Genomic DNA, 24,486 nt, shown 5'->3' with positions numbered 1-24,486 from the left:
GAATATCCCCAAAAGGCTTGTGTTGAATCCTTCTTGTAGGTGAGAAACGCGAATAGCCTTCAGCAATGTTCAAAGAAGGTCTTTAATCAAACTGTCAGTTTTGTGGCTCCTGTTTCTTCTTCCATTGCTTTTAGTGGTAATTATGAGACTATAATACTGAATGTGTGTCTGTAGCTTACAGCAAACTATCCAGAGAGAAACTGTGACAAGCAGCAACTGCTTTTCTTTTTCTTTTTCTCTTTTTTCTTTTTTTTTTCTTTTTTTCCTCATATTTTTTTTCCTTTCTTTCTGTGATTCAGAGAACTGACTATAGGGTAGATCCATGTTTTTTTGCACTGGCCTCCAAACACATACAAATTATCCTGCAATAGTTTGATAACATGAAAACAGGACAGCTGGTTTATAGAAACATAGAAATGGTGCTGAAACATAAGGATATCCTTGGTTTTCTGATTCTTTGGAGTGAAATGGGTGGTTTTGATCCTTTTCTGAGAAAACAGACATTCATTGAAACAGGAGAGATTCTGACTTGATATAAGGTAATTTTTTTTCACCATTATGACGCTCAAACTTTGAACAGGCTGCCCGGAGAGGTGGTGTATTTCTTTACCTCTGAAGGTTTTCAAGACACTCCTGGATAAATCCCTGGTTGGCCTGGGCCAGGTTATGCTAGTCTCATTTTTACAGTGAAATGGGCCAGTTAGAGGTGCAGAGATTTTTGTAAACTCTTCCTCTACTTTACTTTGAGTTTTGTCAGCAACTAAGAAGGCTGTCCATTGCAAACAAGTATTATTTTATAGATACCTTAACAAAGATATCTGAATAAGTGAAGCTAATGGAAGCTGTAGACTCTTTAGTATTTGAGACAAAAAAAACAAACAAGTTTATCAATGTGTGGCAAACTTGTCCACCATCTATCCTACTGTCCTGTCTCCAACAGTGGCAATAAGTCAATATACATCAGGAAGAAAGAATGGGATAAGCATGTTTGATACTTTACTAGCCTCTAACTATTTTCAGCTTGGGTTGCTTCATGAACTAGGTATGGTTTCTGGGCATGAGTGTTTGTATGACCATTACAAACTGCAGGAATCTCCATCAAACTGTAAATAATTAATTGGAAGAATGCTAAAGGCTAAAAGCAATAACTCTGACATTGTTGAAATCTTCTGCAGTGGTGTATACTTCTTATTGTTTACTCTTTCATTATAGCCATCACCTCTTCTGGGAGTTAGTCTTGAAGAATAACTCTAATTTTAATTGATCCATAACTGTCTAGTTGAAATCATGTCTCATTTGAAAATACTCCTTATACTGCAGGATGACATATAACAGGCTGTTCTTAGACCTGTCAGAAGAAATTGGATTAACCAGGGAGCACTGTGCCAAGACAAGTCACGAGTGGCTTGTTGAAGTTCTGTCCAGTTTGGGAAAGCTTCACTGATTGTGTCCCGTGTAAAGTCAACCTGAGAGTATTGACAACATTTCTCAGAATCTTTAGAAGCTCTAGAAAATTAATGCTGTTTTGCAAACATCATTCCCTCAGCTCCCTCTCTCCTCCACCTCCAAATTCAGGATGATTTCCTTCATTTTGGGACTTGTATCCACTGATAACTAATGTGAACATGAGCTAATCCAGTGAGGATAGCAATCTTTCTTATAGGTATGTCATTCAGGTTGGGATAGTCTCTTTGTAGATCTTTGTTAAAAGTATTCTTAAATAAAAATAATAACAAAATAACATCAGTGAGCAAATTGTAACTGAAAGCTTGCTTGCAAACATGTCTGCAACGCCATGTAGAGATTATTCGGTGAAATGGTACAAGTAGCACAAATACTGACAAGATTTTATTTTCTTTATTTTTTAAAAATCCTAGTAGTATGGAAAGCTATTTTCTGTATTTAAAATAGCCATTTAATTTTGCAAGAGTTGCTCAGAAGAAAAAACAGATAACTCTTTGGATTAAGCAATGGCTTAATCAAATTGAAGACTTATTTTAAGGATGTTGGCATAGAAGGCTTAGTAATTATAAAAGCAATGCTGATATGTTAAGCAAAAGTGAACTTTCTGAGAAACAGTTGTAAACGCATCTGCTCAAGATGCTGAGAATTTGGAGAATTGTTCTGTGGATATATTTCTATATCTTTTATTTAGAAAGATTTAGCCTTGCTTTTGCTGTGGAATTTTGTTCAGTGAAGGACGGTCCTATAGTTAATGTAATGTTGCTGAAGTAAGCTTTTTCAGCTTGAATATGTAATTTGGAAATGAGCAGTGACTTGCAAACCTAGAGGAATGCTGTAGGGATTATCTTGAACATGTTACCTGCAACAACTAAATGACTGATTATATAAGTAACTGCTGCCTCTTTTAATATCCAAGACTGTGGATATCATAGAGTATAGCATCAGTACTGCTGCTTCTGAGCACTACAATCAGCCCTTGGAGCAATAGAAATGAAATTCTTTATCAGCTCTTAGAGTTTCTCCCTTTGTGTATTTTGTTTTGACCCTGAATGTATTTAATGATGTGGACATCTGTTTGCTAAAAATCTCATTAATCTCACTGTCCTATTTCAGCCAATCGAGATTGCCTAATGGAATAATTAAAGGAAGAACACTGCCTTTACAAATAAACCAAAAAGTGGTCATATCAGTGCTACACCCTCAAACTTATTTTTGCTGTTTGTAGCTGACTGATTTTGTAGGGTTTTCATGGAAGAAAATTCAGAGTCTGGTTTTACTCATTCTTTCTGGTCTTGACCAGACAGTGACAGTTTATACACAGTTGCCAACTCAATTAGACAAACCACATGTACCACCCGCCACCTTCCTGGCTGTAGGTGGCGGTGTACAGGAACAGAAGTGGCTACTTTCTCTGCTCAGCATCCCTCAACAGAGCAGATCCAAAAGATCCAACTTGACTGCAGAGCTGTTTTGCTAGTCAACAAGTACTGCACCCCACCCACGTTCCTAACTAGCAGATGGTGAGGCAAGCCTGTAGAACATGGTGAGGGATTTCACTATATCTCTTAAAAGTAAATAGATAATATTTGAAAATTCTATTTAAAAATCTAAATTACAGAATTAATTAGCCTCAAAAGCATAGCATCATATAAATATAGGATTTTATATTCTCTGTAAAACATTCATTGTCACCTTAGATAAATGTTATTTCAGTAAAGTGCTTCTTAAGCATGAGACAGTATTTATTTAAGGTATTGGTCATCCTAATGGTCTAAATATCAGAGACTTCTGACTAAAGACATTTGTTCTGGAATAAAAGATCAACTAGTACTCTACTGCAAGTTCTTTCGATTTAAAAAAAAAAAAAAAGAAAAAAGGATTAGATATGCATTTAGAACAGGAAGTCTTTCAGCATGAATAAGCAGACTAAATGACTTCATCAGCATCCAGCTACCATGCATTTGTGTGAAACCACGCTAAAACTACTACCTTGTTGTCACTGTATTCATTCTGTGATTTCTAAATCGTAGTAGTAACAAATGAATTTTTCTGGGTCACCAGCCCCACAGACTCCTGTTTGCTCTGGACATCAGGCTAGGTTCTTCCCTGCTGTTCATGAATACAAGATTCTGCAGGCCAGGTCATGGTTGCTTCTGTTTCTCTCTTGACTGTATTCAGCTTATTCTTTCTGTGATTGCTATGTGACTTCTTGCATAGGTACCTAGGTATGGCTCAAATAATCTCTAGTTTGGGATTTTAATATTATTTAATCATTTACAAATAATAATTTATAACTAAATCTCTGTATGCATGAAAATTATCACTAGAATGAAGGGTTGTGAAATTCAAGTCAGATTAATTTTTCTGAATAGAAGCACGCTTAGAACTTTATTAAAACAGGTGCTTTGCCTTAATGAGATCACCATCTGTATGATAAGTTGCAATATTCGTGTTTGCTCTAGTAGGCACATTTAATACATAAAAATGAAATTTTGACAAGGTCATCTAGTGAATTAGTGTCACAGTGAGGAATGAAGAGTGTCTGATTACAGAAATGGTATTATATTATGTTCAACATCCTATATTCCCCTCTATGTAATAGCAGCAGCAAAATTCAAGGAAAACTGCTGATTTGGTTTCATCCAGGAATTTATGTCTTGCTTGATCAATTTTATCAGAAATGTGTGATCTGTCAGTCTCGCTCACTTCTCACACTCTGACTTCTGTTGTGACTTTCTGCTCTGTTAAGGTAACTTAATTTCTCTTCAGCACAACAGTTTATCTAATGAACCTCAGCCCATTTATTTAAAAAAATCTGTTTTCTGCCTATCAGCAGCACACCTTCAACCAATATACTTTATCCAGACTGCATCATTAATTGAATTTACACAGTACTTCTCAGCTCTGAAATAAGGCATTTTACCAAAGATATCAGTAGTATAATCATGAAGTTGATCTAGTGGTTCCAAATTCAAAGCTGAAAGGAAAAGGAAAACAAGTATGTTTTCAAGTTGATTTTATGGATGAAAGGAGTCAAGAATTTTTTTTTATATCTCTGAATAATTACAGAGAGAACATGCTAAGCGGAAGAAAACTCCACACTATGTGATATGATCTTTACTTACTGCTAAGTCTTGAACTCCAGCATCAGAATGTCCCTACTAATGTAAACTATTATAATCCAGGTTTATGAAAAGTGCTCAGGAAATTAAGAGAAGTGGAGTCTGCTTTGCATGGAGTGAAAACCTGAAATTACTGCCTTCTTGCTTTTGCTTTAAATGTATCTACAATGTTTTTTTATTATTGTCATTCGGCTGGCTGTTGAGTGTCCATGTGACATCCTCACAGAGAATGCATTACAATAGTTTTAAGAGGATGAAAATTATATTAGGAGTAAAGCATTTACCCACATTAATAGCAAAATCATATCCATTAGCATTCTAAATACACGACTCTTATTCAAATCTTTCTGATATCTGAATTACAAGAGGATGTAATGTATTTATTTGTTGTCCAGTCCATTATATTGAAATATCATCATTGTAAACAAGTTATGAATGCTGTAGTTCATTTGTATCCTTTAAGTCCAAAGACGTTGTAACATGAAATGAGTGGAAAGGACAAGTGAACAAAATACGAACCACTAGTGTTGTGAGAAGAACTGCAGTAGAAGTGGAAAAGCTATTAATTGCACTTTCACTTAAAGAATTTGGCTGGTAAAGGAAATAAATGCGACCTTTTGAATGTAATTGTATGTGCTCTGAAAATATGGTGTAGTAATTAACTAAATATTGGGTGTTTAAAGAAATAAGCCTGCTTCTCGGTGAATTAATTAAACACTTGTGAACTGCATTGCTTTTTACTTAGCCCTGAAGTCGTAAAGAGTGAGCCATACGGAGAGAAGGCTGATGTCTGGGCTGCGGGATGCATCCTTTATCAGATGGCAACTCTGAACCCACCATTTTACAGCACAAATATGCTCTCCTTGGCAACTAAGGTATTTGGATTTGCCAGATCAACCTAGCAATTATTTCTGCATGTGTTCACTAGATCCACGAGAATTTATGTTTGAGGCTATCGAAGCATAAACTCCTCTCTGGTCTGATGTGTGAATGAGTGCAAGGGTTTAACATTGTACAAATTACTATTTTGCCATACTAATTGCAAAAATTGCTTGTAAATGTTAGTACATTATTACCTCTCAGACTAGCATATTTCTGTCATTGCATGTGGTGACAGGGACTTTAGATATTTAAAATTTCTTGATGTACTATAATACTGGATTTTCTATAGCATTGCGTATTACACCTTTAAGATGAGATCACAACTAAAAAATGTTTCCCTTATTCAGATATTGTAGCCCTTTGATCTAGAGTGATTATGTACATTAATGTGGATACCTGACTTGAAGTGACATTCTGCATTACAAGATGTGTTCTAAGTTGTTTTGCAAGTTAGAGCTGATGATGTAATCAAGTAACAATACTTATCATATGGGATCTTCAAACAAATATTGGAATATTTTTCTTCATTTAACTGTAAATTATTTTTTTTTTTGCAGATAGTAGGGGCTCTGTATGAACCTGTGCCAGAAGGACTGTACTCTGAAAAAGTTTCATTTACCATTAAGAGGTGATTACTCATCTAGTTTTGTTTGAACATCCTGCAGAAGAGTTGTTTTGTTTGTATGTTTCCAGGAGTGGTAATGTGACTGTTCGCTGACTGTAACAACTGCCAGTATTTGACTCTGAATGTGAAATATCTTCTGATTTAAAGAAGAATGGAGGTATCTCCTTGCCCTGCTAATACCACATGCAGCATAGTTGCATGAATGCAACTGGAAAACTCATGCCAGTATAGTCAGCACAATTATCCAGCCAGTATAGACTTTATGCTCTGTACTGAAGTTTAATACCAGTTTGCAGTTGATTCCCTATGCATTGATTTTTTTTTCTCCCATGAAAATAGAGCATTTTGAGTGGTTTTCAGGGGTGTTTATGGGCAAGGAAGTAACTCTGTTGCAATGTGTTATTTATAGGTCACTGTAAAGCCACAGTCATAGTTTTCTGTGTTTATTTGGCTGATAGAAATGTTTCCCGCTACCTTCTAGTCCTGTTAGCAGGATAGCAGAGAGAACAAAGCAAAGGTTACACCATAATGGAGGAAAAGATGAGCCTGTATTTGTTCCATTCGCTCACCACATGTTTCTCTTAGCTATGGATATGTCTTCCTGGTGATAATGTAATGTGTAAAGCAAAGTATAGAGAGTGAATTAGTGCACTTCTGTGAGATTTAGCTCCCTTGATTTTTCCATTTTAGAAAAACATCACTTAGTACAAAAATGCTTTTACTTTCTATCTATAAAAAGCACTTTACTGTACAGAGACTGTAACATTTTATACATTTTATACTATATATTATTGTACAAAAAGATTTCTGTACTTAAGGACATTGACAAGGTCCTGGTCATGACAACAATGGAGAGGATAGGAGCTAATAGAAATAACATTTATGCTTAAGAGGTCTCGAAATGAATTTTAATATTTCAAATATTTACAGATATTTGGAGTTAGAATAACTGCCTTTATTAATTCATTGCTTGCTATTTAAGAATAATATAGTAATCTCAGGTGCATCCAGAAAATATCTTCCAGTCACATCATATTACTACTGGTATTTATTGCATTCTCCTATAAATTTTGAACACATCTTTATCAGTGACTTAAAGTTATGTGAGTATCTGACCCTCTGTATTTTCCTTCTTTTAATTCCTGATAATGATGAGAAACTCTGTAATAGGAAGTTTTTCTGGGGTTTTCAAGGCCAGCTATTGAGTTATTTATGATTGTAGATATTGCGGCTGTATTAATCAGGTTCACTGAATGTCTCATATCATCATGAGGCTGGCTACTATGGAAGCTAACTGGTTTAAATACATGATTAAATGGGTATTTACATGAAAATATTAAAATTAAATTTTCCCATCACATAAGAGTTTTTCTGCTTATTTTAATAGCAGTGGGAAGCATATACTTTTAATGTTGATTCCCTTATTATGGGTTAATCTTTAAATGAAATATTATGTTTAGGCTTTGGCTTAGGCTTTGTGAGATATTTAAAAAGAATAAAGAACATTAAAGATAAGCAGTAATAATGAGATTTTACTTATAATACAGATGAGGAAACATTAACAGAAATGAAGTTCTTTCCAAATGACTGAAGCACAACACATTGAAAGCTGAATGTCATAAATAGAAAAAATAATTTATTGATAATGATTAGAAAAAACATTGAAATCTTCACATTGCAACTGTAAATTTGCATTTGGTGTTATCATCATCATTCAGTATTGTTATTATTAAAATACAGTTTTATTGGATTAGGCTACTAAAGAAAGTTTTGGACTCAATAATCAAAGTCCTTCAGAGTTCAACATCAGTCTACTCAATGTTTAGTCATAAATGGGAAATGGATTTAGGACTTACCAGAAATCTTTTCCAGCTCACATTGTTGTTGTAAATTTTAACCAATTTCGTTGGTCCAATGGATTAGATTATTGGATTAAAATAAGAAATGTTCTATTTGATTTTTTCCTAAGGGTGAAAAGCTTACATCTGTTTAAAGTAAATATAAAATTTTGAGTCAGACAGATTAACAAAGTTATGAAAATTAATGAGATGAATCAGTGGCTTTGAGCAAATTTAAACAGAAAAATATTAAAGTCAAGAAGTTTAAGTACTATAAAACCTGTTCAAAACTGCTACTTTACATGGTGGTTATGTTTATTTAGAAAGTACTGTTGTAGGAAGTAGTAAAATGATTCTGTGACACCTTCTTTAGGGAAGGGTGTTGGGTTAAGTGTATCTGTGTGCTAGCTGGTCAGTAGTATTCTTCAGGGAAGTCATAGTATATTATCAGGTTCACTGGAGTTAACAGGTTTAAGACCATTTATAGTGCATGCAGAATGGTTCCTATCGACTTTCATGTCCTATACCACCTACAAAATATTCAGGGGATTTAAAAATAGATCTAATAGAATATTATTACTGTTACTAAACAGCTACCTAGAGTGCCTGAAACAAGAACCACAGAACTGTAGAGTAATTTAGGTTGGAAAGGACCCCAGAGGTCATCTAGTCCATTTGCTCAAAGCAGATACAATTAGATCTGGTTGCTCACCGCTCAGGGTCTTGTCTGAGTTCTGAATATCTTGAAGGATGGAGATTCTACAACTTCTCTGGGACCTCTTCAGTGCTTGTCTGCCTTTGTGATTAGAAGTAGTAGTGGTAACAGTAATCCTTATATCTAATCAGACCTTCCTGTGTTGTTCTAACTTGAGCCTGTTGTCTCTTGCCCTATCACTATGCCCCTCTGAGAAGGATCTGGCTCCATATTTTCTATACCCTACCATTATGTAGATAGCAATCAGATCTCTGTGTAGGTGGCACAAGTCCCTCCGAGAACAGCCCTTCCCCCTGTATCAACTAATCCCTGCAATTTGGTGTTCACAGTCTTTTTGAGAATGCACTCCATCCCATCATCTAGGTCATTAATAAAGACATTAAACAGTACTGTACCAATATCAATCCCTGGAGAATGCTACTTCTAGCCACCAGCTGGACTTTGTACTGCTGATGACATCTCTTTGAGCCAGGAAGTTCAGCCAATTATCTACCTGTCTTATAGTCCTGTGGATACTGTGGGATATTGTGTCAAAGGCCTTGCTAAAATAAAGCTACCTACAACATATACTGCTCTCCCCTAGTCCACAGAGCCAGTAATCTCATCATAGAGAGCAGTCAGGCTAGTCAAGTGTGACTGCTGTTTGGTAAATCTGTTTGGCTGTTCCCATTCACATTCTTGTCCTTTGTGTGCTTTGAAATTACTTCCAGGGGAATTTGTTCTGTTATTTTCCCAAGGACTGGGGTGAAGCTGACTGGCTAGTAGCTTCCTGGATCCTCCCTCTTGCTCTTCTTGGGCACACATGTGATATTCAACTTTTTCCAGGCTACAGCAACCTCCCTCTGATCTTTTCAGGCATGATATATAGTGGCATTGACCAGTTTCATCAACACCCTCAGGCTCGTCTCATCTGGTCCTATGGACTTGTGTGTGTTCAGTTGGCTTAAATGCTTTCTCACTATATTTTCTGCTGTGTGGTAATGCTTAATGCACGTGGATTCTACAGATGGGCTCAAATATTTGGAACATTTAAGGCCAAAGTTTCCCAGTGAAAATTGAAGCAAAAAAGGGATTGAATGCTCCAGCCTTTTCCATGTCCTTTGTCACTGGGTTACATAGTGGGTCCACATTTTCCTTAGCCTTTCTCTTGTTGTCAATGTACTTATAGATGGCCTTTATTCTCCCTTGCACATCCATTGCTAGTCTGAACTCCAGATAAGCTTCAGCTTTTCCTAACTCCTGTGTAGCCCATTGCTGCTTCCTACATGCAGGAGTGGGCTGTTCCTGCACCTGGAGGTGTCCCTGAAGATTAGCAAGCTTTCCTATGCTTTCCATTTACCTTCCAGGGCAGTCTTCCATGAGATTCTACCAGGAAGACCCTTAAACAGGCTGAATTCTGCTCTCCTGAAGTCCTGCATTGTAACCATACAGTCTTTCTTACTTGTCTCAGGATTTTGAACTCCACACTTTGATGGTTGCTGTAGCTGAGGCTGCCCTCAGTCTTCATATCCCTCTCTGGCCAGCACGGCTTGATAAATACCAATGGAGGAATGCCATGGTAATAAAAAGGTTTTTAGAAAGAAGTAGTTGGCTTTCATTAGAGAATGTTCTTTCTGTAGATGTTTGACTCCTGATGCAGAGGCACGTCCAGACATAGTGGAAGTCAGCTCACTGCTGTCTGATGTGATGATGAAATATCTGGATGTTTTATCCGCCTCTCATCTCCTGTTGGAGAAGAAACTGGATCGGGAGAGGAGACGAACCCAGAGGTACTTCATGGAGGCTAATCGAAATGCAGTAACCCAGCATCATCAGCTTTCCATTTTATCACAAGTAAGTAGATGTATTAGGCTTTATCTTTTCTTATCATTGTTTGCCAGATCTGAGAAAGTAAGGCACAACAAAGCAGAAAATAAATCAAAACAACCCATCCTTTTAGAACAATTTTCCGTGCAGGCTCTCTAATTTTTTTTTTTTAACGAGGTATTCATTCATTTTTTTGTGGACATGCTTATGCAGGAAAAATAACTATCTTAAAAACGTATATCACTCCATGTTGGAAAATGGCATTGTTATGGAGGTACTTGCAGTTTTGATAGAATCTGATAACGTTTAATTATTACTGCACACTTGTGAATGATTTGTGAATAGGAGAATAAAGGCTTGCTAGGGTGGAACAAATCGGTAATCTTGTGTGTGATTCACAAACAATGAAACCTAGAAAATGGAACTTACACAAATATAATTTTTAATTACAGATTGCTAAATAAAGAACAGTGATGTTGATAAGGTATTTGCTCATGCTTTCTTACTGTGTGATACAGTTCTGCAGAACTGCTTCTTAAAATTATGCCATTTGCTTCAGGCTGTGTTTTAAGAACCCTTCATGAAGGACATCAGTATGTTACATAATGAACCAAACTTGTATATGATCTCAAAGAATTTACATTAAAAATACAGGAACAATGCTTTTATGTAGTAAAAGCTCACCGTGAAAATTATTGTTATGGTTATTGTGAAGCAAAGTTATAATTTATACAGCTACTCTTCTCTGTTCACCTATTATCTCTCTTAGTTTCTTTTTATTAGGGCTCAATAGTTTTCACTGAAGAACCTCTGTGTAGGAAAAAGATTTTCAGGAACGCATGGTCCTGAACTCATAGATTTATTTTTTTAATATGTTTATCTTCACCTTACTGGCCAAACCTAAGACTTGTAGAAATTGATAACCATTTATTTTGAGCAGTTTTTTGACCTACCAGTCCAAGATCATTATTTGTATTACACGATTTCTTTTTTTCAAGAAAAAGAATGCCGAAAACTTCCAGAAATAATGTAACAAACCCCTGCCATTTGAAACATAAGAGGTACTGAGGTGAAAGAAAAATACTGAGTAGGATTTATAACTTAAAACAGTATGAGCAATTATTTTCCATGTTTTCTGAGTTTTCTTACCCTACACATTTGAAAGCTTTTTGTATGTTGTTATTTTTTTCATGTCTTGATGTAGTTGTTTTCTTGCATAACTGTGGTGAACTTTGCAAAGAAAAAAAAAAGTACTATGGATGGAAAACTGCTTGATTTGGGATTTCAATGCAATTATCCTGTCTTTGAGAGTAGAGTGCCCTATCCAGACATTTGTAAGATATAATAGAAGTAATAGCTGTACATTGAAGTCAGACTACTTCTGTTTTGTATAAATCCTTGAAAAATATGCCTATCTACAAACAGAGATTTTGGGGGGATAATGGCTAGTCTTCTCAAGGAAAGAATACAGTAATTCTAGATCCACTCCAATGGATATTTTATTATGTATATTTAAAGACATGGGTACAGAACTCTACAGAAGCTGAGGGGCATATGGCTCAGTAATGAGAAGTGGTAGACTTAATTGTGTGTTCTTGCTGTGAAAAATAACTCAGGCTAGGATCTTTCAAATTCACAGAAGTGCTACAAGGAAACAGAAGGAGCCATGTTGTTTCCATGTTCTCAGTGTTGTAGGAAAATTCTATGAAGTTGGAGGATTTCTAATAAAGAGAATAATTATTCCTGAAAAGTTTGACTTCATTCTTTAGTTTGACAATATTCTGACTAAAAGTACTAGGAAGTATTTCAAGCAGCTGTTCCCAAAATAAAAATTCTATGAGGTATGGACAACCTGATTAATCTTAGTCAAGGCCTCAGCAATCCTACAGCCAGGTAATTTGTCATTTTCCCATGGTGTTACAGAATTCAGTGTTTCTGCCATGTAGTGCAATGTTTTGTCGAAGCCAGCTACCTTATACTTTTTTGTCTCTCTACTAAAATGTACTTGTGGCCTCCTTTTTCATCCCAGTTGTGTCGTATTGTGAATGTTTCTGAAATAAAGAGTGTACTCTCTGTCTTGGTTGATGGAACTATACAGCATAGAACTTTTGGAGCCAGAGTGGAATCTGTGTTATAAGTACTTTAAGACCAATACGGAAGCTGATAAGTAGGCAATTGAAAGGCAGGTCAGTAGATGATATTGGAGAAGGGTAGTTACCTTGCCTGGCAAGTATAGCATAAAATCCAGACTTGAAAATAATCCTAATGAAAAGAATCATTATTAGGACCCAACATGAATTATTACCTTTTCTTGTTTTTCATAGAAATTGTTGTTTATGTAAGAACAGAAGCAAATTTAGGGATGAAAAGTGTCAAATAGAGTGTGTTCAGTTTTGAAAGGTTAAGGTTGCTGACTTAACACAGGGTACAGAGGACCCAAGCAAGTAATAATTATAGTAGTAATTATCTCTCACACAGTACCTTTCCTTTCAACGTGGTCAATATTATAATTTCATGCTCTGGGTAGGAAATGGTGGAGAGGAAAAAGGTAGTTTGTATAAGGTCATCAAACAGGCCAGTGGCAAAGTTGAGTTTTCTGTGTTCCAGGCCAAATCTGAGTCTCAAAACAGTGGGTGATTTAACTAATAATGGAAGTATCTTTTTAATATTTTCCTTTAAAGAGATGAGAGGATAGCCAAGGTGAGTTGTCTTCTGTCTAGATATGATTTTTAGCTGCAGGTCAACACTGGCCCTTCCAGACCTACATCTGCAGTTATCAAGGTATTGCACTTCTGGTGGACAAGGATGCTACTGATCAGAGACATACTTTGATTATTCCGCTTGCAGCCAGCGTGGCTACAGCCTGGGCTAAGAAACCTACTTGTCTCTCTCTCTCTAGCAGAAGCAGTTCAACCATTTATTAGCTGGAAATAGTGAAAAAATCTGTATAAGAGTTTTTTCAGGCAGGACTACATCTAAACTAAAGAGCCTGGTGAGACCTGAAGTGGCTGATGCAGTTTCCTGTCTTCTCTCTGTAGCATAAACCTTTATAATCCACCTGTAGATATTGATAATTAAGAGTAGATTGTATTATGTCTTTTCCAGATTGGTTTAGAAAAATGAATGGTGTACCTCAAGTCTTGAGAAACATTGGAATTTCTTTGTATGTCCCTTGTACAACAAAGACCCTAAAGTAAATAACTGTGAAGCATTTTGTAGGAATGCTTGTAAATACAGAGCATGCTACTGCTCCCACCCTTCTTTATCCACAGGAATGGATTTTATTTATCCCAATCTTCTTCTTCATTCACAGGCATGTGTGGCCAAAGGGTAAGAGTTAAACATCATGGTTTAAGAATCCATTCTTTTGTAAGCACCCTGCAGGCTACTGGCCACTCTTGTAATTAAAAGCAGCCATCACTTTCCTCAGGGTTTTAGAAGAAAAAAGGACAGGATCACAGCTGCTATCTGAAAGGCAAAAAACCCACAAAATATTTAAATTATGTTTTCACCAAGTCATTTTCCCCCATACTCAAGTTCTGCACTGTTGACAATTGTTGTACTAATAATCATGTTAGTTTCTAAGCATTGCCACATGCATTACAAAGTAGTACTTAGTTAGTAATTTGATTTTAATTCATCTATTTTTTTGTTAACTCAGAAAAAGACAAAAATTGGATTAATGTTAATTTTATTTACCTTTTTCTTTGTGTATAGTTATATATTTTGCCCAATTTAACCGATCAATGCGTGGAAGATTTTTTTTTCCCTAAAACAACTGTGTGTGAATGCAGCAACTATTTTTCTATTATTTGAAGCAAAGAGTATATTTGATTTAAAAACACTTATTATGTTAGATTAGAATATTCAATTCTGTTTGTATTCAAAATTGGTTATTAATTTTATGAAAAAATAAAAGGGTGATAGTGCCTCTCTGTGTGCTGCTACATACAATTCCCACTGCTTTGGAAATGAGTGAGGGCTCAGGAATGTCATGAAACCTTAGCCTTCCGGAAATTGCTTTCTTTTTCCACCTTTCACTCCAATGATTTTGTTTTGACACCATTCTGTTTTGGCATTTATACAGCATGTACTGGAATTCAAGTTTAAATGTTAGAAATTACTGCTGGTGTGATAAGAAGAGAATAACCTTTTTAGATTTATACTATTTATGTTCAGAGAATAAAATAACTATGCAAAACCAGGTATTTGACCAGTCAGTCATAAAAATGTCAAGTGATAAAAAGTTTCTCCCAAGGCAAACTATGCTAAATTAGAGAACAGTTTGAAATCAGCGAAGTGCAAAAACTGTCTTTACAGTCAGCAACCGTATGCCTGAATAAGGTTTTTTTTCCCATCTGAAGACAGTGTCTGGGAAACAATGAAGATGCCTGAAGCACTGTCAGAAAATAAGTGGAAATCCTGGGCATACCCACAGAACATATACACTGTGCTGTACACTGTATCTGCAGTTAACATGATGCTTTCCAAAAATGTTGGTCTCGCTTTGTATTCTTGAAAGACTAGATGTGTTATGCATGTCTTGTTTCTAGCAGACGTTAGATGGACATACGCATGTGCGCATATGGGATGTATATGACGCTTGAGTTTTTCAGACCCACTCTTACATGTCGTATAATTGCTCTGAGAGCACAAAGTCCAGAATGCACCCAGAACACTGCATTTACTGAGCACATTCAAACCTGTTACACAGTGTATGAACACTTAGTTCTCTCTGCAGGATCCCAGCTAGATGCAATAGTTGAGTTGAACACTTAATTACTGTTAGATTGAATTAAAGTCTAGCCTAAATTTTATTGCTGCAGCCTAAGCTGTTTACTTTTTGTCCTCACCGCAGTGGGAATATGTAAGAGTTATTTCCTTTGGGATATATCTCCCCTCTGTAATTTTTTTCTTTGGGCTAAATAATCAAATTTTGTCAGTATTACTTTGTAAGTCATGTTTTGAAGACCTCTGATTATTCACATTTCTCTACTTTGCTGTTTCTCCACATCTTTAAAGTGCAGCGTTCAAAACTGGATTCAGTTATTCCAACTGAGAATTTTATTGGTACCAAGTAGAAAGATTACACTGTTCTTGGACATGATTCACTTTAAACATCCCAGTATGATGTTTATCTTTTCATAACAGCATGGTATTGTTCTTCATCAACCCAAATCCCCATGTCTTCTCCTGCAGAGGTGCTGTCTGACCAGCACTCCCCCAGTCCGTGAATTTGTACAGTTGTTTCTCCCTGCTCATAGAACTTTACATTCTCTCTATTATAACTTCATCAGGTTTTTTTTAGTTTATCCAGTTTGTCAAAACTTTCTTCAAAAACTATCACCATTTGTATTGATGCAACTCTGTGTATGATATATATGCAGTAACATGATATATGATGCGAATGTATCACGGTCTATGCACATTTAGTAGGCAGGCTATCTACCCCGTTATACAGATTATCATAGTGATAACTGAATGGTTTTGGAAAAAAGTTAGAAGTGAGCCTGAAAAATCATGCTTACTACCAATTTTCAGTTTAACAAACACTCAAAGTAGTTACCAAGTTCATTACAGTTTTTACAGTCAATTGTACAGCCAACTGATTATGATTTTGTCTAGGTCGCACTTCCCTAGCTTTCTTGTAAGATGTCATGAGAAACATTGTCAAAAGCCTTACCAGAACCATTATGAATAACATCTACTTCTTGTTCTCAGTGCACAAGAGCTGTTACCTGACTATAGAAACAAATACTTTGATTTTGTATGGGTTCTGTTCCTGAAAATTTAATGTTAGCCATTGCTCATTTTATTGCTACCTTCTACTTCTAGTCTTTTACAAATATTTTAATAATGGAAGTAGTTCTGTTTTTATTTTTTTTTTTTTTCCTTGAAACAGAAATTCAGTTGACTAGTATAATGAAGTAATTGCTTGTCTCTAAGAAAGAAGATTAAGTAAACACTGTTTGCGAATGCCACTAGAGAGCTCTATATTTCTTGAAGACAGAAAAGTTAATTCTTTTGGACAGCAATATGGCAAAACAGAGCTAAACAAAAGATCAATGTCTTTATTTTAGTTAAACATTTTGTTTAAACCTATGTGTGTGTGTGGTTCTTTTGTTGTTGTTGTTTTGTTTGGATTTTGACAGTGTTAATTTCAATTTTTAAAAGTTTACATTTCTGTTGGAAGTTGAAAAAAACAAGTGAGATTTCACTTCTCCAAAAGTAAAGTCTATCTGATTTTACAGTGGTAATGGTGACCAGTGAAGAGGGAGACAGTGCAAGTGTACAGGATATGGGTGAAGAGTGTCAGCTTGCAGACAGAGATTTTTTTCATGGCTGAGATACAAATTTCCAGTGTTTTCAGGGCTGCTTTTGCTCAGTCACAAAGATGAATTCTAGAGAAGAAAAAATGGCCTATAATTTAAACATTTTTTTTGCACAGGGACTCTTTTCCTTGTATATTTCCTTTAGAATTGTGTTTGTTTATACTAGAAAGCAGAGTTTGTTTCAACAAAGATGGCAATCAATCAGAGCCATGGGGAAACTGAGGTACTTGTTTTATTATGAAAATGTGAAAACAAACTGAATCAACTGATGAAGCCTCCAGAAAGATTTGTAAACATTTAGGAATGTACTGGACTCTAGAAGAAAGTGTAGGTATGGATACAGTTCAAATGAACATGTGTCAATCTAAGTCATGTTTCAACGTTTGTGGTATTTCGAAAATCCCACTCTTGAATAGATTTCTTCAAAGGATCAATGTCTGTTTTTCTGCCTATCAGGAAGAAGTCTCTCTGAGGATATAAAAGTGGTTGTTTCAAGGTGTTGAAGAATACTTTCTCCATGCTCTTCTCTCAAAATCGTATTCTTTATATCCTTATATACTTATGTAGGTCTTTATGGTCCCACTGAGCAGGAGTGATGTTGAATTCACATCTCAGCCTCCTCCAGTTAGTGTACTTCTGTCCTAAATCACTCAGGCATCCTACTCAAAAGAGAAAAAGCAGTATATAATCCCACTTTGGAAAATTATTAGCTATTGTCTAGGTAGGGCAAAGTATTTCATAGTAAATCTATACATTACTCTTAGACTAGTAATAAAATATTGTATATTTCTATGTTCAGATATTATGTAAATGGACCAGATTTTATATATAGACAGGTTATAGATTTATAGTTTATATAAGTGTTTTAGGCTTTAGGATGCCTTTCACTCATCTCTGAACAGTTTCTGTAGCAGGTATGATGATTTTTTATCACGAGGTCTACAGAAATCAGGCATTTCAAACAGGCTTCTTTTCTTGATGTGACAGTTACATCTGAAACCAGTTGGCAGCAGCAGTCTTTTTGACTTCTTTTTTTTCCCCCCCTTAACTCCACTTGATTTACAAGCTATGGTTAACAATTAGTGAGGTTCGGTATTGGCAAAATCAAAAGAAGTTTTAAGTTTAGAATGTCCATGCAGTTTGACCCTTCTCTCCCTTTACTTTGTTTTCTTTGATGCAGAATAGATGAATTGGTTACCTTCAGTAATTGTATACTGAGTGTTCAGGGCACAATAAGTGTGCTCATATGCCATGACTAGACTCTTCAAATAAGCTTGAGAGTCATCCTTGGTGGTTGCCATTCTGTGCTACACTGCAGTCACTGCTATTGTGGCAACTTGGATGTAAGCTCAGTCCAGTACTTAAGTATGAAATGATCTTTTTCCCACCCAAATTTTAAGAGAAAAGCTTGACAAGCCATCTCACAAGTTATGTTGTAGTTTTGGCGACAGAATGAAAGATGGGGAAATAATTGAATCAGACCATTATGTGCGCAGAGATACAGTCGGTGCTCAGGGGTGCAGTTAGTTTTCTGAAGGAGGAAGGGTTTTCAGAATGCACCCGTTCTGCTATATTGCAATAAGGTCAAGATACTTAATGAGAGAGACTTTGGAAGAATATTGCCTTAGATGCAGGCCAAATTGTCTTTGACAGACTTGTTAAGAACATAAGTATTTAGGAATGTATTATCTCCTTAAATTACTTTAATAGTAAAGATACTAATTTGTTTAATTTGATGTGTTTATATAATTTATCTCCTGTTCTCTTTCATCACGCAGAAATAATATGAGAAGACTTGGAAGAATATGTAAAGAGCTCATAAAAACAGTGTGTTTTCAAAATATGTTGCACCAAAATAGAAGCAATAATAAGCATCAAGGATGTTTATTCTTTCCAGAAAAGCTATAAACAATAACAGCAGAAGCAGAATTTTATACTAACTGAAGAACCCCTTGCTACATTTGGTCAGTTCAGTCTTGGGGAGTCTCTCTGGCATCATGTCATATCAAGTTCACTTCATATTTTACTACCATCTTGACTCTTGTGCAGGTTTTGTATTGTCTACAACTGATCTGCTGTTTATTATCTAAGCTGGAAGAGAGTAAATCTCCCGTTGCTTATATCTGGGAACCTACTATCTTTGTCCAGTCTTTTATTTTTTGTGTTGTTCAATATTTCTTTCTGGTCTGGGATGTTTCATTTTTTTCACTTTTCAGTGCTTGTTATGAAAAGTCCTTCATCAAGATCAAAGATGCTTTTTATGTAAAGGCTAGAAATAATTTGTTCATATTAAGAGTTTGAAAGTTTTTCTCTAAATTTAGAACCACTCACTGAACCAGGTAGCATATAGTCCTGGACTAAAAGCCAAGTGGGAACAAAAAGTACATTTTTATTTATGTGTGTATATAGAAGTGACATATGCAGGTTTTCTAATAAGTGCTGGATAAGGACAGTATGTAACATTTCCTTTTTGTTTTTCTTTGTCAGAAAAATTGTGAGAAGTTGCGTCTTCACAGCAGCAGCAGTGGAGCAACCAGTTGCAAAAGGGAATTTTCAGAAAATAGTGACCTCTCAGCTGATAATTGTCAATCTGCATGTGGAAAAGATGAGGAAAGAATGTATGAAGAACTCCTGGTAGAGGATCATAGCACTTTAGAGAACTCTGAGAAAGGTAGTCATTAGCAAAAGAAGTATTAGGTGTACTGTTATGCTGATCAGAGGTGAGTTAAGGGCTTTTTTGCATTAATTTTTTATGTGCAGATATGTTCTCTGAATTAGATGATGAGCTGGACATGTTGGACAACTCAAGCATCTCCAGTTCAAGTAATTTGAAGGAGTCTGCTATTGGTAAGATTCTTTAAGAGTGAAGTGTTCAGTACTTTCTGTTATTAATATTACATTATTAATAACAGCATAGTAGTTGTTTGCACAGTTTGTTGCAAGTTCACTGTCTGTTCTGGGTCCTAAGGAAAAAGAAAAATAAAATAAGTGCCTCTTTGTCAGCAATTACCAACATATCGCATTTTGCATCACATCATCTGTGTGTAGCTTGTCCCTGTATTTTGAAGTAATGCCTATGAAAACTAGAATATTATTGGGCAACTTGACAAAGAAGTTGTTTTTAATTTGAAGCATAAGGTAACTAGTGTTGATGAGAAACAGAAGACAGTGTGAAACTTCTATCTCAGTAACAGTAATGCTACGCAAATGAATCACTGTAATGCCCTCTTAGAGGGTGTAAAAAAGAAAGTTGAAAGAGGTAAACCTTAGCTGTCCAGATGAATTCACTACATGGAACTGAAGGAATGCTTAATGGTTGGATTCAAATTAGGAAGGGATTATGTAACAAAACACAGCATTAGTTCTGGCTGTAGTTATTTATGGTAATCAGATAGGAAAGCACCAGGTATGTTGGGTGTTATCTTAAAATAACAGTTTTTATAATTATATTCTAAATATGACAATTAAAAAAAAAAAAAAGTGAAACATCTATAACCACTGTGAGCCACCCACTAAATTCTGAGCTACCATGATCGACCTATTAAATGGGATGGGATTCTGACTGGAGGAAAAATCAAATAACATTTTATACTAGAAGAAAAAGATTGATACTAGAGCTGAGCAATATTTGAGATTTCCATTTATCCCATGAAGTTCTGTCAGAAAATCTGGGGATGATTTAAACTGTCCTTTTAAAAGGTGAGGATTAACAAATTCTATTTTTTCAGAGTCTCAGGCTTCAAAAACATAAAATAGCATTATTTTATCTGTTTGTAGTGCTATTTGATAGCTGTGTTTTCTTTAGATTGGCCCAGGTACTGAAGAAATATGACTGCTTTTAATTGAAATGTCTAGCCATTAGTGCTTTGATTTGATGATTTGAAAATTATACTTAAAATCCATTAACACAATTTGCTAATTTTAACTGGATAGCCTGCCATTCTAAAGGCTAGGGGACCTCTGGCTAGTCAGCCCTGAGTTTATTATCGAGGTTTGTTACTTTCTTGTACTGAGAGAGGCACAAGAGAATCTTACAGGGTACAGGGAAGCCTAGTTTGACTGTGGGATGGGGCTGCATAGAAGGAACATCTTGAGGAAAAGCAGCCTGCAGAGGCAATATTCTGTTTTGGTGTTTATACTGAAGTGTGACACATTGTCCATCTCTTAGAAATGGAATTCTTATACAATGCTTAATTCAGCACTGTATACAGACATTTGAAATCTTTGTGTAGTAACTTGCCACACCCAAAGTGTTATTGGTAGTGATTTCTTTGTTGTTAATTTTTCTTTGTTAAGATTTTGACATTAGCAAAACATCAACCTTTTCTAATATTTAAATATTTCAGGATTGCCTTTCGAAAAAATAATTCTGAAGTCATACCTTCTTAGATGACCTGTAGTTTCTACCTTATGTCGACATTAGCATTGTAGATCAGTTGTAATACTGGCAAATTTTTCTTCTTTTCAGAAAAAGAAAATTGCTTTAAAAACAGTACTATAAATTCAGAATACTTCGGTATTGCTTGGCTTATGCTCCATTCATTGCTAACAAATGGCTAACAGTGTATGAATTATCAGCTGAGGTTTTGTCAAGCATGTCAGCTTCACAGGGGAAAATGTGACCAGCTTTTATCTAGCTCACCTGGAAACTGCTAACATGAAAATGTGTGCTTCAACTATGAGTGTGTTGATCAGGGTCTTGAAAGGGTTTGTCTAATCATGCTGCTATCACATCACTTTCAGAGAAAACATTATCTACAAACGTAGAAAAACATTGCTCTATTTTGAAAACGAGGTGATATTTTGTAAAGATGTGTGACATACTGAGTTGTTCAGTGGCACTGAAGCTGGTATGCATGTGAGTGACAGTGTAATAGTAATTAGCTTTTTTATAGTCCACTAATTGTCATAATATTTTTACATACCTTGTGCTTTTCAATTATGCTCTAAGAAAAGGATTATTGTTCTTAGTCTAGACAGTGTGGTTCTACAAGACCAGCTGCTTTAACAACTCCTAGGATTGCCAAATGCAGGATATGTAGATTCTGGAATAGTTGTTCATGCTACTTGAAATGGTTAATCCTACAGAAGCAAGATTCAGCACATTTCAGAAGCGTAGACGCGGTAGTGGGAGATGCGACTTTTTTCCCTGAAGTTTTTATATTTTGCAGTGATAAAGATTGACAGAGGATAGGGACATATTGAGTCAAAAAGCAATGAAGAGTGATGGGATGATTACAGCTTATTAGTTGCACTATTTTTCTTATTCTAAAAATAAGAAGGTTCTCTATTTTTTCTTAGCTTAGTCATATTTAAGGGGTTTTTACCTGGTTTTGGTTTACAGTGTAACTGTACCTGCATTTCTGCCGGTAAACCAAATGGCAGGAAAATGTGTAGTGTTTCTTAGTGCACTGTAGTCCAGTAGAGCTAGTATGTCAGATATTTTTGGAAAATATAATTGTCTTGAATCATGTTCATTTACACTGCAATCAGGACAATATGCTAAATACGTTGAAAGACTAGTTCTGTATGACATATGCTGTTAGAAAACCCTAGTCTCTAGAATTTTAAGTACTTGCTCTCTGACCTTCCTCACAAGAAATGGGTCAGCATACAGTAAGTCCCTTTTGTAATTGTTCAGCTACTGGCTTTTCATGAGGCTAAGAAGTCTCAATGCACAGTCCTGTTGTTGTGCTGTATCTTGCTTAGGAGTTTTTCTGTTACCTCATAATTTAATATATGTTTCCCGCCTCTGGAGGAATCTCTGAACTTATCTATCTTTTGATCAATAAGCAAAGACATTGAGATTAAGGACTGATTTTCTTGCCAAAATTTCTGCAATGCAATAGTATTCACAGTTACCATGTAGTGAAGAGACCACAGATCTGCCAGAAGAATATTCTAGTGATGTAGCTCTAGAAGGGTCTCCTATATCTTTGAGCTTTTAGAAAAACAACTTGTTTACACACTGCGAGGGCTCGAGTCTTGTGCAGTTAACGCTCAAAGCAGTCAAAAGTATCCAGCTGAGTAACTGGGGATTTGTAGAACTAGGGTACTCTCAAAATAGGAGCTCTGCATGTTTTATGTAGCAAATGATTGGGCTCTGAGTTTAGGTCATCACTTAGCTCCAAATTTAACTATTTCTGAGGATAACAACAAACACAGTAGGACATAAATATCCATTCAGTAATATTGTATGCAGCTAGTAGTTACATTCAAAATTTGGGCTTAATTGCAGGCAGCTACCTTATATCTTGCAAGTTCTGTGATAACAGAACTTTTTAAAAATTATTATTCAGATCAGTTTTATTCTTTAGTGGATGTGATGATTTGAGAAGATATTTCTTCTTTACATAAGGCATTTAGATAGTTTGGTCTTAAAGGTATGATCTTCACACATCTGCTATATATGGTTCTTTAGCTTGTAAGGGGAAAGCTTAGGAATTATTATTAATACATCAAGAAACCCGTAATTTGCACAATGGGCTGTCTGTGAAGAATTTTTGAGGTCTTAGAGTGGTTTTAGGCTTGTTTTTCCTAGTTTAATTTTGTTTAAGACTCAGATTTCTCTTGAGATCTCAGTGTAATGAGACTTTGTTGAAGACATCAGCTGGAACAAAACTGCCAGTACCTGGTTGTCCTGCATGATGCTTTCATTAAGCTTAAAGTATCTTTATGTCAGCTTTTGTTGCTGTACATGTTGTCACTGCTCATGAGCAAAACACATAATTCTGTTTGCTCTGCAAAACAGCTTAATTAATGTGTTTGACACTGTCCATTCCAGTGTACAGTGATTTAAAAGGCAGCTTACGGAGAATATTTTGTGTAAATAAAGGTAATTTGACCTTTCTCCTGAAAAGATCATTAAGCCATCATTCAAAAAATCACTTCAATTCAGCTGCTTGAATTAAATGGAAGCAACAGAAGTTTTCTGCTGATATCAAATCTTGATTCAATTTTCCCGTCACTCTGATCAAACTGGAAAGTGTTTTCAGAGTTTTTTTTATATACCAGTAAAGTAAAAGTTACTGTCTTCCCATTTTTTTCTGAACTCGTATCATGTTATAAGCTCTTTTCTTGAAACGACATGCAAGAGAAAAACACTAAACTGCGTATTAGATTGTATTTGTACGATTTGCACCGATGTCAGTGCACGTTATGAAGCTAATGCCCTAGAATTTGCTTTAATTACATCAGCTTTAAAGACGGAAGCAGCATGTAGAAAAATGCTTGATGCCTCATTTTATATACAGAAGGTGTTTCAAAAAGATGGACCCAGTTTCAAAGATACAATGATTTCAAATTTGGTCCATCTTTTTGAAACATGCTGTCTTCGTAGAGCTATTCAGAATAGGAAGGCTGATGACAATCAAATGATTTAGCTTTTGCTTATCTTTCACATTCCAACAAAGGTGGGCACAAAACCAGAGAGAGATTATTTATATTTCATTTTCCATGAGATTATCTTTAACTGAGAAATCCTCTCTTGCAAAGCATTTGAATAGAACATATATTGCCTTGATCTTCCATCCATGTCAATGGAGTAAAAGGAAATACAATCCAGGTAACGCCCTGGGCTGAACTATGCGCTATGTGCTCCATGACTTCTGCTGGTTAACTTTCCTACACCTCTATGTTGCTTATTACTCCCTGTCTGACTTTGTAGGATTAACTTTTACACAACAGACTAAGGACTATAACT

General features: G+C 35.7%; 1 protein-coding gene across 18 annotated transcripts in view; it reads left to right on the top strand.

Annotated features, from left to right (window-relative positions):
- The window catches only part of NEK10 (NIMA related kinase 10), a 106,175-nt gene that overhangs the window by 46,350 nt on the left and 35,339 nt on the right, over positions 1-24,486 (top strand). For 17 of the 18 annotated variants that reach the window (XR_010470121.1, XR_010470126.1, XR_010470125.1 and 14 more), the window contains 5 exons: positions 5,332-5,461; positions 6,026-6,096; positions 10,266-10,479; positions 19,272-19,455; positions 19,545-19,631. Coding sequence is in view for 11 of the 18 variants with exons in the window: in XM_021298467.2 (XP_021154142.1) it covers positions 5,332-5,461; positions 6,026-6,096; positions 10,266-10,479; positions 19,272-19,455; positions 19,545-19,631 (686 nt within the window). In the remaining 7 variants the exon portion in view is untranslated. Of the gene's footprint in view, positions 1-5,331; positions 5,462-6,025; positions 6,097-10,265; positions 10,480-19,271; positions 19,505-19,544; positions 19,632-24,486 lie in introns of all 18 variants that reach the window. The other variant, XR_010470127.1, reaches the window with a different exon arrangement.

This window comes from Columba livia, chromosome 2, assembly GCF_036013475.1.
Source record: "Columba livia isolate bColLiv1 breed racing homer chromosome 2, bColLiv1.pat.W.v2, whole genome shotgun sequence".
In the NCBI taxonomy this organism is placed as follows: domain Eukaryota; kingdom Metazoa; phylum Chordata; class Aves; order Columbiformes; family Columbidae; genus Columba; species Columba livia.
This window is presented reverse-complemented; position numbering and strand designations above follow the sequence as displayed.